At 42.4% G+C, this 14,714-nt stretch overlaps 4 protein-coding genes across 4 annotated transcripts in view; all 4 read left to right on the forward strand.

The window, feature by feature from the left end:
• PHALS_05367 (ribosomal protein l33) overlaps positions 1-103 on the forward strand; it is a gene marked incomplete at both ends in the record, with an annotated part of 358 nt that extends 255 nt beyond the window's left edge. The window contains one exon of the mRNA XM_024722930.1: positions 1-103. This exon is cut by the window's left edge and continues 75 nt beyond it. Within this exon, the coding sequence (XP_024573957.1) occupies positions 1-103 (103 nt within the window).
• A 337-nt stretch (positions 104-440) lies between these two features.
• PHALS_05368 (uncharacterized protein) lies at positions 441-673 on the forward strand (the record flags this gene model as incomplete). The annotated part of the gene is made up of 2 exons (XM_024722931.1): positions 441-447; positions 495-673. The coding sequence occupies 2 exons, from the start codon at positions 441-443 to the stop codon at positions 671-673; spliced, it is 186 nt and encodes a 61-aa protein (XP_024573958.1).
• A 4,898-nt stretch (positions 674-5,571) lies between these two features.
• On the forward strand, positions 5,572-10,389 carry PHALS_05369 (Kelch repeat-containing proteins; the record flags this gene model as incomplete). The annotated part of the gene is made up of 2 exons (XM_024722932.1): positions 5,572-5,749; positions 5,819-10,389. The coding sequence occupies 2 exons, from the start codon at positions 5,572-5,574 to the stop codon at positions 10,387-10,389; spliced, it is 4,749 nt and encodes a 1,582-aa protein (XP_024573959.1).
• Positions 10,390-14,074: 3,685 nt separating this feature from the next.
• PHALS_05370 (uncharacterized protein) lies at positions 14,075-14,713 on the forward strand (the record flags this gene model as incomplete). The annotated part of the gene is made up of 1 exon (XM_024722933.1): positions 14,075-14,713. One exon carries the CDS (start codon positions 14,075-14,077, stop codon positions 14,711-14,713), a length of 639 nt encoding a protein of 212 aa, XP_024573960.1.
• Between the last annotated feature and the right edge of the window lies 1 nt (position 14,714).

Here is a 14,714-nt window from a genome sequence, read left to right on the forward strand (position 1 = left end):
TAAGCACTTAGCTTCGGTAGCCTTGCTGCATGACCAGACTATATCTTCGAAGAATATTGAACACTTTAAAATCCCGTCCTCGGTACAAGCAAACACGATTTGATAAGCTCATGCTGTTAGGTGGTCCCGCGGGGACAACATAGCTGGTGGCTCGAAGATTGGAAGCGGTGATCGCTCTCTTGAGGGCGCTAACCAGATGTGAGAGTGCGCTGGCGATACAGCTTCAGGGACAACATTAAATGACGTCGGTGATTACTAACACAACCGGCTCTAGCCGTCTTGCTGCTTGTGTTAAGGGTACAGCCATTTGCTAGCTGCGACGGGTATGATCGCTCTTTCAGGTCAAGAAAAGCTGAGTTGGCCACTAGCTCGGCCATACCCAAGACAGCGCATCGATGCGTCACGCTTGTGGTCTTTAAGCTTGGACACCACGCTGCAAAATGCGTGGTATCTTTAAAAATGTATATTAGACATGGGAACTGTTAATGTAGCAGATGTTCTATACCGCCAGGACGTACTGTATGTGGCCAAAAGTTTTGTCCTCAGCCGAAAATTACGGGCTGTGTCCAAGATGATAACTCGAATCGCCGCAATAGTGACATATCGTCTTGTGAAAGCTGTAACAGTTGCCATCATCATGAAGGGTTTTCGTACAGATGCGACTCGCACCTAAATTACCGCGTTTTCATTCTCACTTCCAAAGAAGCAGTGATTATCGCATTGATAAGAGGTTGTATGTCAGAGCTTATGTGCCGCGAGGGCTAGTCAGAGCGCGAAAGTCGCAAAATCTACGGCGCACCAAAGGCAAATGGACTTAAGTCAGGTAGAGAAGGTAACCAGTTTTCATGAGCTACCAAGGAGCACAATTCATTTCAGATTTTAGTACTGTGGCTTGATCAAATCTCACACACCCTTCTTCTGCACCTGAGTGGTGTAATAAGTCAGACTTCAAAGTGGAACCTCCCGATAAATCTTCGTGAGAAACGTGTCGTTCAAAGGAGCAGGGCGACCAGCGGGAAACAGACCGGGTTTTATATTACATTGTGAATGTCGAGGATAATGGGACCTAATGCTATTCACTTTTAAACGGATTAGAGCTCATAGCTCAGGGTCACAAATTCTTTCCATCAACGCTTCTGGCTTTTTGAACTCCTAGGAAATTCCGACAGAATAAAAAAGCTTTGTGAATTACGAACGATGCGCGACTATAAAAGCGTAGACAGTACGCGGAGGCATTGGAGAATTCGAATATGAATGCAAAATCGGTGTGTAAGCGACAAGGACACTAAAGTGTCAAGGACTTTTGAGTCCTCCTGTAAGTTTTGAAAAATTTGACAGCGTGGAAGATTGTATGTGTTTAGAGCCTGAACGCCATGACCTACGTATCGATTGGAAGTCGAAAACATCAGGATCGACCTATTTATCTCAACAGTGCAGTGGTGAGCTATCAACCCACATCCGTTAGAAAGTTGACCGGATTTGGCAAGGGCATGAAGCTGAAGCTTCGACGCAGGATGTGGTGTTGCCCGCATTGACAACCAACGGTGGCCGAATAATGTTTGGAAGGAAGAAGCGGCAGTGGGTAGATGTCTTCTGATCAGGCAGAAAGTTGCGATTGTGTATTGATGTCTCTAAATATGTACCTGCTGAGACAATAATCAGCGTAGCTTTATAATGGGTTTCAAGATATTATTTCTGGTGGATCGTTTATTGATGACTATTTGTCGGGTGTGATCTTGTGAATACGAGTCAGAGCAGCAAAGTACCGCAATCTCTCGAACGAAAGACGGTGGAGGCGAACGGATGTGCTGCTGCAAACACAAGTCCCAGGCTCTGAAGTTATTGAAAATATTTTTTTATCTCACAAATGAGCGGAAGGAATGAGTCAGCGCTCGCTTGCGCACCGCGCAGAGCAGTGATACTGATCGTGCTGGTGGCGAAAAGAGTCATTAACTCGTACGAAAGTAGTCATATGTGCGCAAGTCTCTTCCGATCATTTGGATGGAAGCTATCGTCGAGCTTGGAGAGCTATCCCAAGTGTATATTTGCAAATATTTGCATGACGATGAAGTCACCGAATGGGTATGATTCGTATTGAAGAGGATATGAGCTCATTGTCCGTCATGAATAACTCAATGATTGAGTACACCGAAAGATTTGAAGTGCAAAAAGGGGATCAACAAGCTTTTTGGATTAAACTTTATAGATTTTGAATAGTGCATCAACGAAGCGTTGACAAGATTACCTTTACATAAGTCCCAAGAACAAAATTGACTTGAACCTTGAGCCAAATATTGCCTAACTCGCCAGTGGCCCATACAACGTTCCGTTGTAACGATGCAAAACTCACTCTTAACGAAGCAGGGTTAGTTTAAGAGAGTATAAAATCGTCTTGAAACCGACAATCTGCGCCAGAAATGCTAACGGCTAGTGCTGAAATTTGCGTGCTTTAATCAAGATAAATTGAGCTTAAAGAGCTTGATGCAGAACGGCATAGTCGAGATTACTGTGTTTAGTGCTCGTGACCTAGTTAATAATAGTATCAACTGATCATGAAAGACATTGACATTCCTTGCATTGCAATATATATTCCGAGTGGGATTCTCTCTGGGAGCGCTGATTTTATTCCATGCACTGTCTACCGCACTAGCAACGGTCAATCATCGGGTGTCGCAGCTGTTTACGCCGCATCATGTCTATCTTCCTTGATAAAAAGGCTCCGTTTGAGGAAGGCTTCCTCATCATGCGCCTTTTCTGCAAAACATCGAGAGTTTACTCCAAAAACGTCGCGAGGAGGGATCAGCGCTCGTTTCTCGACGTAGTTTGTTTCGGGCGTTGGTCGTGGTCCTTTGTTCCGCAATTGCGTTTGTCTTCATTTTGCTGATGCTGAAGCAAATATGTCAAGAAGCGATTTGCTCCAGGTTGGATTGTCTGCTCGCGTGACGTGGATAAAGAAATCCCTTCCCTTCACGTGACGTGAGACAAAGGAATCATATCCCCTAGCTGCCATTTCATGTTCCAATTGAATCACTTTTAAACCTTCTTTGAGGGGCGCGACAGCACGGCATTTACATCTTGACTGGTTATGGCTCTACTTTACAAATGTTGATTATCTCACTCTCTAACTGGCTTGTCCTGTTCAGTTGATATTGTGCCAGAATTACTCTGCTGGATTTGATGCATGACTGCTGCTCGACAAGTCTCAGCTGCTATCGCTTCAAGAATTCGCTTTAACCCTGTCTGAATCGCGCGTGGGTGTTGCGACTCCGGCTGCTGTTGCAGCGGGGCTACCGTTGCTCTTTGCTTAGATAAAGCTAAGCTAAGGTCACCGACCTTACGTTCTTTCAAAGAACCAGTACAGATGTAGCGGATCGCAATCCTCTACCTCTAAGTCTTTTCAAGGCAAATGAACGCTTCTGTTCAAAAATATTTAATTGTTTGAGCTGCGGAGGAGCCGCTTATATTTGACACCCTAGGTTTTCTTGATTAATAAAGTAATACCTTATTAATATAGCAAAGCCTAATTAATATGGTAATTTTTAATCCTACTGGCAATCCTGCCACACGATGGCTTCCTGTTACGGTGTAGCCACACCACTGTGCTATTACAATAACTGTGTATTCCACACCTATGTACGGTCGCACAACCTTGTGCGACCCGCCCTTTCTCACAAGGGCACGTGTAACCCCGTTACAGCCGTCACATATTTTGCAATCGAGATAGATGCATCAGTAAGCGCGGCTTCAGAAGTACAAATTAGGACGCAAATAGCTGACGAGAACCTCGCGCTCGTACATATAGAGGTCGATTATAATTTAGTACGTCAATATTCTATCAGTTCTATGGCGCTTCAATACTCATTTTTCGATTCCAGAAGCTATGATTAACGGACTTTAGTCGATTCCTGAAATATATCATCTGACCGATGAGGGGATTTCTTCTGTCATTTCGTGAAACTTTCAAAGCCGGCAATTTGTCACGACTATGGAACCAAATTGGACTCCAGATTCCTGTTCTGGTCGCTCGACACATGTAGTCAGTGCAGCAACTCTTTGCCATTCTTGAAGATATAGCTATGACGTGTATAGGTCGCTGAACTACGTCGGGGTGATCGTCTTTGACGTAATTAATAATACAACCCCAATAAACATGCTAAGCTGCCGTTGCATGTTTCAATTTGCAGCGGCGGCTGTTAAATTACTCAGTTCCTGGAGGCTATTCACGTGAAAGTTTAAATAAAGACTGCGCTAGCCGCCACTCAATGATCACGTAGATCATGTATACCTCCAATTGTCTTTGATCTATTCCACCCACCCTGCAAGAAGATGGTCCCCCATTATTTGGTGCAGTCGGGGCCAAACTCCAATCTCCATTGCAGCTTGCTGGCTTGATAGGTTGTCATTCACTGCTCAATTTTATGGATGCTGGATGGATCCAAGCTTATGAGCTTGTGTTTCTAACGGTTTTTAGCAGAATTACGTTACCGGATGCGTCATTCCATGAAAGTCCTTCTAGCATTTAGTGAGAATTACAGGATCCGAAGGTCCATTCATCTCCAACTACAGCGCTACCTCTAATCAGCGCAAGTCAAAATAATCGACAGTCCTCATCCACCACGACTTGCAGCAACTAATTGATCGCGCTGTTTCCCCGCTACTGTACAACCCGCGATCTCGGGGATGACATCCGAAACTTTACAGACTACAGTGGCGAATTTAGAGATCCTCCACCAATCTTTTCTTCCTGTCCACTCGGATCTCCGTTTACGCCTGCTTTTCTATTGGCACAGCATGCCACACCATGTTACTGTATCCATTCTGTCTTCGTAGATCATTCCCAACCGCTACTACTATCGCTCCCCCGGAGCAAACGAAACTCCTTCAGAGTTCAAGGCATTTTCTTTCATCATTTTGAACTAGCAAAATTTAGGTGACTCACCTCCGATGTTATCATACCGCGTTTTACCATTCAACTGGCAGTGTTCGAGCTCTATCGACAAATCTGAGTCATAATCATAAACTTCGTGTACGATAGAGCTCCCTATGTGTGTACTTATGCCTCATTTAAGAAGATTTATCAACCATTCTTTATGAAAAATTAACAAAGGATTCTGGATACAGTAAATTCTTATCTTTGACAATAAATTTCTTAATATGTAGAAGCTATAAAGAGCATGAAGAATGTAGTGGATGGGCCAAAGATCAAAGCAAGATTAATCTCTCGCGTGCTTTCAAGAGACTTCGCTGTAGTACACACATACTCGCTAAGTATCACGCGGACACTCCGCTATTAAGTACTCACTCAATTACTAGCAATACCCTAAAAATCATCAGAAGCGTAAACGACTTGTAATGTCTTTCGTGGTCTATTTGAACAATCCCATAAGTTTTCATCCCCATGCTACTACTGCAAGCAAAAAATGAATCTTCATTATTTAAGCATTGAGTCTTGTCCTCTGCACAAATAGCCAAATGCATGGTCGATAGGCTAGAGAACAACGCTTGAAAACAAAGTAATATGATTAGACAACAATATATTTTTTAGATCCGTTCTTGTCAAAGGTCGCTAACATGCGGTGGATAAGTGGATGGGTCTTATGTACGTTGTTAATAAACGTACAATCTCAAAGGGCTCAACAAGATCGACGAGTGTATGCTCAAGTGGTACGTTTAGTACCTGGGAATCCAGGCGTTGCCGATGCACTAGTTACATGGACCTCCTTTGACAATATGTTCGAAGCCAATGGAGGTACAAATAGCGTCAAAGCTTATGAAGTACAATATGCAGTTTCAGGATCTGGTGACTGGCATTCATTAGGTGATTCATTGACTGGTTTAACTATTCAGCCTGGTACTCAAATGACCTCACAATCTCCCAAGCAACGCGTTTATACTCGAGCAGACGCTGGAGAGACAATCAACAATGGTGCATTTCGACTTATGCTAAACGGTATCGTGACGCCCTGGATTCCATTTGATGCTACTGTAGACATAATGAAGTTAGCACTTGAGTCTTTAGAACAAATTCTAGCAGTGCAAGTCTTGCGGCATGAATTGGATACACCGGGATCGTTCGAATGGATCATTATATTCGAACATGTAAGATATAATAGCGAAGAGCCTTTACCATTACTTAAATTATATACCGAGACAATGACTGCACAATGGACTGGTAGTGGAGATCAAGTTGCAATCGAATATTTGCGAAAGTCGCCGAGTTTTCCAGAAAAAAATCGTCGTATGTGTTCAGATGTGTGTAATCTTGAGGTGAGTGAATTGCAAACTGGAACAACGTTGTCATTCCGTGTCCGAGCACTATTTTCATACGATATCGGATGGACCGCATGGAGTACAAGTACCAAGGTACTGAAGATTCCAGCCACGCGACTACCGCGCGCACCTTCGGCTCCGACATTACTGGCCGCATCATCGACCCAATTGACGATTTCGTGGCGAATGTTTCGCGATGTAAATATCGACAACGACGTCTTAACCACTCGGTTGTTCCCTGTAACAAATTTTCAAGTTCAGCAACAGTGTGACAGCGAAATTGGTTGGACTAATATTAGCGAGCGTGTGAAACCTCATTTTCGCGACAGTAGTGCTACATTTTCAACTGTCGCTGCATCTTTAAGGCGTGCGCCAGGATCAACGTGTGTTTTTCGTGTCGCTGCAATAAATGATAATGGCATCGGGCCATACAGTATGTCGTCAACACCGTTTACAACGCTGCGAACAGCCCCGGGCGCTGTTTTAAACTTACGTCTATTACGAAATCCTTTAATCGTTGTGTGGGAGGCACCAAATGATTTAGGAGGTCACCCAGTAGAAATTTTGGCGTATGACGTGGAATACCGCACAACACTTAGCTCTACGTGGATTCGACTAGCACCAGAATTCGTCGATTCGATCCAAAACGTTGCAAACGTCTCAAAAGTATCATTGATTGGGTATACCATGTACGTCGTTCGCGTTCGAGCTATCGCTGAGCATCAAGCTGGTCCTTTTACGCAGCCTGTAAAGTTCTTAACTGATTATACAATAAACGAGATAATAAGCAGTTCAAGTATCAACAACACCATTGGAATACGATACAAGGTGCTTCCTGCGATTCGTCAGCAGAGCGCAAATAATCAAGACCAGTACTACATTCACTTGACTGGGAATGGAGGAATGGGAGGTTCTCAAGCACATGATGGGGATCACGGGCTTGTTCTCGTCTTTCCAGTCACATGGACTGGTGAACGACTAGCTGAACGTTCGTTTTTCTTTTCAGGTGGGATTCAAACGTATAAAGTCCAAAGTGAAGCACAGTACGTGACATATCGAATTATTGCTCTCGATATCTATGCTTGGGGTGCTGGTGGCGCCGGTTCAAGGTCGCTGAATCGTGTTTCAAGTGACTTGAGCAATGGTGGCGGTGGTGCCTTTGTACGTGGACTCTTTCGTGTTGATGCTGGTGATGTTGTTGATATCATTGTGGGTGGAGGAGGTCACGAAGACGGACGAGGAGGATTTCATGGAGGAGGAAGTGGAGGAACAGGTGATATTTCAGGAGGAGGGGGTGGTGGAGCCTCTGAAGTGCGAATTAGAGGACGTACAATTCTTGTAGCTGCAGGGGGGGGCGGTGCTGGTTCAACAGATTATTGTTGTGCTCACGGCGGTGGAGGAGGTGATTTGAACGAAGCAGAATCCGGTCATCACCCTGATGCTAGCACGATACCATTTAACAATGAGATGACTGATCAAAGAGGTCGAGATGAGTATCGTGCCTTGAATGTAGCAGGAGATAATCAAGATTTGGCAAAGCTTTCAGCAAGACATCAACATCTTGATTGGGGCTTTGCAGCAAGCTCTGCTAATTATTCTGTCTTAGCAACTGGTGGAAAAGGAGCCACTCTTACAGCTGCAGGTGTTGCTGGATCTGGTGGATCGTTTGTATACTCACTGGAAGGAAAGTGCTATATCAATCCGAAGACATCGCTTATGGAAATTCTAGTATCGCCTTTATCAGCAGCACGTTGGCCGTCAAATGGTCAACGTGCTCGAGGAGGTAGTGGCCAAAGCGGAAAACAAGCAGGTGGAGGAGGAGGTGGAGGTTTTTTTGGAGGAGGTGGTGGTGGCGCTGGAATTGATGGAGCTGGTGGTGGAGGAGGTAGTAGCTTTATCTCGTTTAAAAATCTCTTTAACACTTCGAAAAGTGGGCTTAGTGATGCAAGTTTACAACCACAAGATGCTGAAGAAGGAGTTCGACAATTTCGTGTGTCACCTCTAACGTCTACAAGCATCATTTTGAGCTGGAAAGCACCTCGCTATGGCTTTTCACAGCGTGTAGATGGATTTGTGATTGAAATGGCCAATGGCTCTGTCAATGAAGACTTTCGCACAGTTCGTTTGATTACTTTACCTCATCCTAGCTTCAAAGAAGATATAGGAAATGTCACTATTCATGGCCTAACTCCGATGGCTTCGTACCGTTTTCAATTAAAAAGTTTGCTACTCAATGGACATGATACTTACAGTGATGTAATTACCGTTCGTATGCCTTCAAAACCTACGAATAGATGGCAACGATGTAAATCGCGCAGTCCAGACAAAGAAACGTCAAGAGCTGAAATACGTTCATCTCCATTACTTCGATTTCCTTCTGCAAGACGAGGTCATTCACTCACATATATGGAAAATTCTCTTTATCTTTTTGGTGGAATGGCAAAGAGTTACGAATGCAATCAAGCACACAAAGTACCATGTTTACTGCAACAACCAGAAGGAGTTTCAAATGAGCTTTGGCGGTATGATCTGGTCACTGAAACATGGACTTTAGTACCTCAATCGGAATTAGTACCACCTCCAAGAGAAAAGCATTCGATGGCAGTAGTAAAAGATCGTTTCTTACTATTTGGAGGACGACAGAATGATGCCCAAGACACCAACAATACTTTGTTCCATGGACCTCGAGCATTAAACGATCTATGGGAGTTATCAATCTCGTCCACTACAGCAAAAGAGACTGCAGTTTCCTTCGATTCTTTTCCGCTTACAGAGATTTCTATTCCAGATGGAATGGAAGTCACAGCTCCTGGAAGTCTGAATGCCAGCACGAGTGGTGAGCAACTTTGTATTGCAAATATGTCAGTGACTGTAAAGTTAACACACACTTGTCCACACACCTTACGATTACAATTATTTGGACCAAGATCGACAACTTTTTCCAGACAGCAAGCGAATTTTCAAGATTCTATCAGCTCGCAGACTCGAGAGTCAATATGGAGTGAGAAGGAAGGACTGAAATATACTCAAAGGGACATAAGAACGACTGGTACAGTCTTTAGCTCTAGAGCGTTTCCTGTTCTACTTCGTAGCCCTGAACAAGCAGCTGAACACCTTCCATGTATTCCAAAAACTGAAACTTTGCACTTTGTGTCGATTCCTGATCGTTTACCAACGTCAATTTTGCCACTTGAAACACTCTCAGTGTTTCATCAGCTTCCAGTTGCTGGAAACTGGACACTGTTAGTGACTGACACTGTAGCTGATGGTTTCGTTGGAAGTTTAAACTCCTTTGATGTACAATTCGATGTTACACCTTGTGTTCCTACTTTTACATGGACAAATCTATCACTTATTGCCACAGGAAATGTTCCAACTGCGCGTTATCAACACTCAGTTGTCGTGTTTGAGAACAGTATGTTTGTCTTTGGAGGAATTGCGGATGATACTGGATTGGAACTAAATGATTTATATCGCTTTGATTATACTCCGAGTTCAGCTTTTGGAGTTCCTTTGACTGCTAAATGGACACAATTGGGATCACTTACCGATCGTGAAAGCCCAAGTATTGGTGAAAGGAGATATCATACAGGACGTACGATATTACTTACCCCGTATGAAATAATTAATGTAGGTAGTGGACTGAAATCACCTCGATCGATGTTATTGAATCCAGACAAAAATTCTCGGTTTGAACCTCAAGTTAAGGCTCGCTGGAAACGCTTGGAAGACATGATTGATGGATGGCGAATTCTTCCGACAACATCTCAAGATGACATGGACGAAAACCGTCCGGTTCCAAGATATTGGGACTCGAGTGTATTTGTTTATTCATTACCAGGTAATATTTATGTCTTTGGAGGCCAAGATGATACAACACTATTGAATGATCTATGGAGGTTAGAACTTGCCCAACTGGATGAGGAATTTTCAAAAGACAAGTTGAAAAATTATCGATTGGGTGTGTGTGCATGGCGACAAAGAAGTTTTAAATACAAGACACAATGGAGTAAATCTTGTGGAGCAAATAGTATTGCGACTGCAGTGAAGAAATGCACTTTGGAAATGTTATTATTGTACGCATGGTGCGAAGAAAATTACCAGTCAATACTGCTGTAATGAAACTAATATGTACTCAAAAGATATATTTTTCTTTATTAATATTTAGTATGCATTAAAATACTGCAGAAATATATTTTTTCTATTTTAATGAGAGCATAATCGAAAAAAAGCCTTTTGATTAATATCCATTCGTAATTCTTATAAATCGGGTAATATTTTTTTATCGCCAATCAATAAAAATACATGGCAGGTAATATTAGACGAGATGTACTAACGCTTTACCGGGACGTACTGCGTGTAGCAAGAAGTTTTCCAGATCCTAGCATTGGTCGTAAGCTGCAGTATAACGCGAAGGAGCTGTTACGTCTAAGACAGCATGAGAGAGACGTAGCACGTATTCAAATGTATCTGATAGAGGGCCGTGATGCTTTGAAAGTTTACCAAGTGCTGCAAGATGATCCGAAATTGCTTCAAGCCATTACAAGAAAAAACGCGTAATCAAGTCACAACACTAAAGAATAGAAGACGATTATCGAGCATTGTTCGTTACAAATCAAGAAATGATTTCATCATTTTCACGCTAATCGAGCCTATATGAAATATGATCAATTTATGCTGCTGCATGAAATATGATCAACCAAACGTGAAAATGAATGTGGTAGTTATTAAGACTCTAATGGAAAATGAATACTTTAAGATGAAGAAAACTGTTGTAGTAGATGAAAAAGTTTAATAACCAACTGTGTGACGGTTGTGTAGCTCAATCAGTCAACTACTAGCGAATTATAAACTCTGTGAGCTTGATACATCACCCACAGAGAACCACTCCGAACAAACATTTTATCTATCAAAATTCTAATTTTTTCAGAGAAGTAAAAACTCTTTTGCCATAAATATAATTGTAATTTTGTCGTTGTATATGTTAATGCAGATCCGCTAAAAAGGATGGTGACAGTTAACATTTCACCACGAAATTTTACGAGTATATATCCAATAAAATGTGCACAATTTGTGATCATAACAAATTTCATTAAGAAATAACTAACATGTAGAACAAATCATGCAGAAACGAGTTTGTGATCAGGCTCTTTCACCATTCACTTTTTTAACTACTTCATTTACTTGATGCATAAATTCTACGTTTGTTTGCAGCTCTATCGCGTTCGCATGCTACACCAAACGAGATACACAGCACATGTACGAGACTGAGAAACTGCTTGAAAACATTATATTATCATCGGGTTTACCTCTTCTTCAGCCTTCGACTTGGACTTATCATTGTGGGGATCTTTCACCAATTGCTGTTGGGTAATAATTTCCTTCTGTGCCATACCAAATAGGGTCTCATGTCACAGCTGTTCAAACTCCTCGGGGGTACCGCTTGAACTCATTGCCTCGTGCTTGCCTTCGTCATGAGGATCCATACGGCTCCACGTCGTACGCAGCTTTTTGTAATCAATTTGACGCTCATGAAAAGGTTTAAAACGACACGTCGAGTATTCGTGGCAACGTCGCTGGCTTGTCACTCATCGACCTTTGTCGTCAACGATGGACGAGTTGAAGTATGCGCTGCTAGACAGCAAATTCAATTTAGCTACGTGTAAAGAAATTGATGCAGGATCTTAAAGTACTACAATAGTTGGTAACGATTTTGCTAAGTGGCTATAGCAGAGCTTGCAAGAAAAAAAGGCAATGAGTTTGCGGTTTAAGAATGTGACTGTCAAAAATGTCACATCCCGTCGTTCAGATAAGTATATCAAATGAACCAATGCATGTCGTGGCCCCAGATTTCATCTCTGATAAAAATTACCGAATTAGTACGGCCGTGCTTTACAATGGGCATTTGTATGCAGTATATTTTAGAAGAGGCAGTAGCGACATCATATATTGCTCTAGCGCTTGTTGTGTGAAAATAACCTTATTTTGTGGGAGTTGTTACTGAAAATGAAGGTTACAATTTTGTGCTATCAAATAATCAGAAATTTGGTAATATGTTTTGATAATGAGCAGCGGGGCTACCGTAGCTTAGCGCTTGAGGAAGCGTTATTGAGGTCACCGACCTTTCGCTTTATACTTAAAACAAGTACGAGCTAGCGGTTCGTAATCCGCTTACTCTAAGAGTAATTGTTGCCTTACCCAAGGCTAATTATCTCTTCCGTTTAAAATCCAAAACTGATTTTTTTTAATTTTTATCTGCGGCTAAACCGCCTAATTTTAAATGTATAGATTTTTCGGAATATATATAGTAAAATCTAAATACATGTATAAATACTGGCTATCTAGCCCCGTACCGTATTCTTGTTTGGGCGTGGTCACACCATGCCTATCTGATGTGAAACACACCCCTGTTACCAGGGTATGTGTAACCCCGATGTTTTACTATACATTTAAAATTAGGCGGTTTTGCCGCAAATAAAATCAATAAAAATCAGTTTTGAATTTAGACCGAAAATTTTATTAGTCTCGGTTAAGGCAATAGTTACACTTGGAGTAATCGGATTGCGATTCGCTAACGCGTACTTGTTCTAAGTATAGAACGATAGATCGGTGACCTAAATTACGTTTCCTCAAGCGAAACGCTACGGCAGCCCCGCTGCAGAATACATCAAAGCGGACAAAGTATTCGGATTCCTTGAGTGTGACATGGCCGTTTCCACCAAATAGTGGGACATGGAACATTACAACGGCATATTTTCCTTACCGCTTCTTTTCTCACGATATCCACACGATACGCACATCTTCAATCTCTAATTGACCGTTTAGATTGTTCACATTATCTTTCTTCCCAGCAATCGAATTTTACGGTGCTTCTGTTGCTGCTACCTTGAAGACACGATTGTCAGTTGCTCGGAGATTAGGCATTTTGCACTATATACTGATTGACCAAAGTCATTTGACCGAACTGGAAGAATCTTACTTTTAGACATCGAGTGGCATTTCAAGTGCTAATGGTACCATTTTGCTTGAATAATCTGACAAATCACATCAGTTGAATGCATTCAACTTTTGTAACCTTGCCGAACTTTACCTAAGTTATCGTGAAATCACTTCGTTATCCAATTCTAATTGTTTCTTGTGATAAGCGGTAGCATTTTATTCGGAAGGTCATCCACGATTAACCCTCATTTCGATGCAGTAGAAAGAAAGCTCAAGACAATGACCGATGAATAAATTGTTTGAGAATCTACCACCGAGAACATTTCTTAAAATCTTCTTTTTACGCAACCTCTCGAATAAAAGTCTATGTGACACGCCTTCATTTCCGCTTAAATACGAACAGAAATTCTCTCCGATTTCATTTTCATTCCCGAATCCGCAGGCTCGAAAAAAGATGATAACGCTGTACTGTGCTGTGGTTGGTGTGGTGGGAAGCGCGTTCGAGGTAAAGATCAACAGTTATGATTCCATTTCAGCGTTGAAAGATGCGATCAAGAATAAGAACTTGGATGACCCAACTTTCAGGAATGTCGCTCCGAAGAATCTGCAGCTATTTCTGGCTAAGAAAGACCATGGCCGTGGCGCTTGGATTACGGAAGAAGAAGCGATGAGGGGTGTGAATGACACAAGTGATCTAAAATTACTAAAATCAGCGCGATTGACAATCGTTGATGTTGGGCTTTCAGAAGTTAAAGTGAAGAATCAAGTGAGCAAAGAAGAAGTAGAGGATCTAAAGGGCCCTGTTCACGTGCTGGTGATGGTTCCGACCGAAGTAGCTGTAGCTCCACCAAGAAAGCGAGTTAAAATGTTGCCAGAAGAAGTTAAGGCCCCAAGTTCGTTCGCTAATCGCCGTGTATGGTCGAAATTTTTGATGCATGATGGTCGCATCATTTGCGATCGAGTTGATCGCCCTGAGAACGTCCGTCCCTTGACGTTGCTCAATTCAATCTTTAGCGAGTTTGTGGGTGGGTGTCAAGGAAAGATTGAAATAACCCGTGAAGACGTGACTTTTGCCGAAAATGTTGCCAAGGCAATGCAACAATATTATTCGCTTGAAGCACAGCGAGCAACAGAATTCCGTGAACTTTTGGAGTCGTATCTTGGCATCCCTGTTCTTTGTCAGAATAACGAAAAATCTCAAAATGACGGTTCAATTTTTTCTGGAATGCGAGGATTGCTATGCATGAACTTGGAAGTCAAGTTGGAACGAGGTTTAGGCGACGCCGGAATGCAAAACATTGCTTTTTACATTCATCAATACAAATTTGCACGATACTCCGAAGAATATGAAATTCCAGCGTTGCTGGTGGAATTGGAAGGCCCGTGGTTGGGAGTATCGGCTGTGCTTAACATCAACGGGTCGATTGTCCATGAGCATTTGTCGCCTCAACTTCCGTTGGCTGCACCAAACCACAAACAGTGTTATTATGTCTGGCGTCGTTAAA

Source organism: Plasmopara halstedii, assembly GCF_900000015.1.
Source record: "Plasmopara halstedii genome assembly, contig: Scaffold_289, whole genome shotgun sequence".
Lineage (NCBI taxonomy): Eukaryota > Oomycota > Peronosporomycetes > Peronosporales > Peronosporaceae > Plasmopara > Plasmopara halstedii.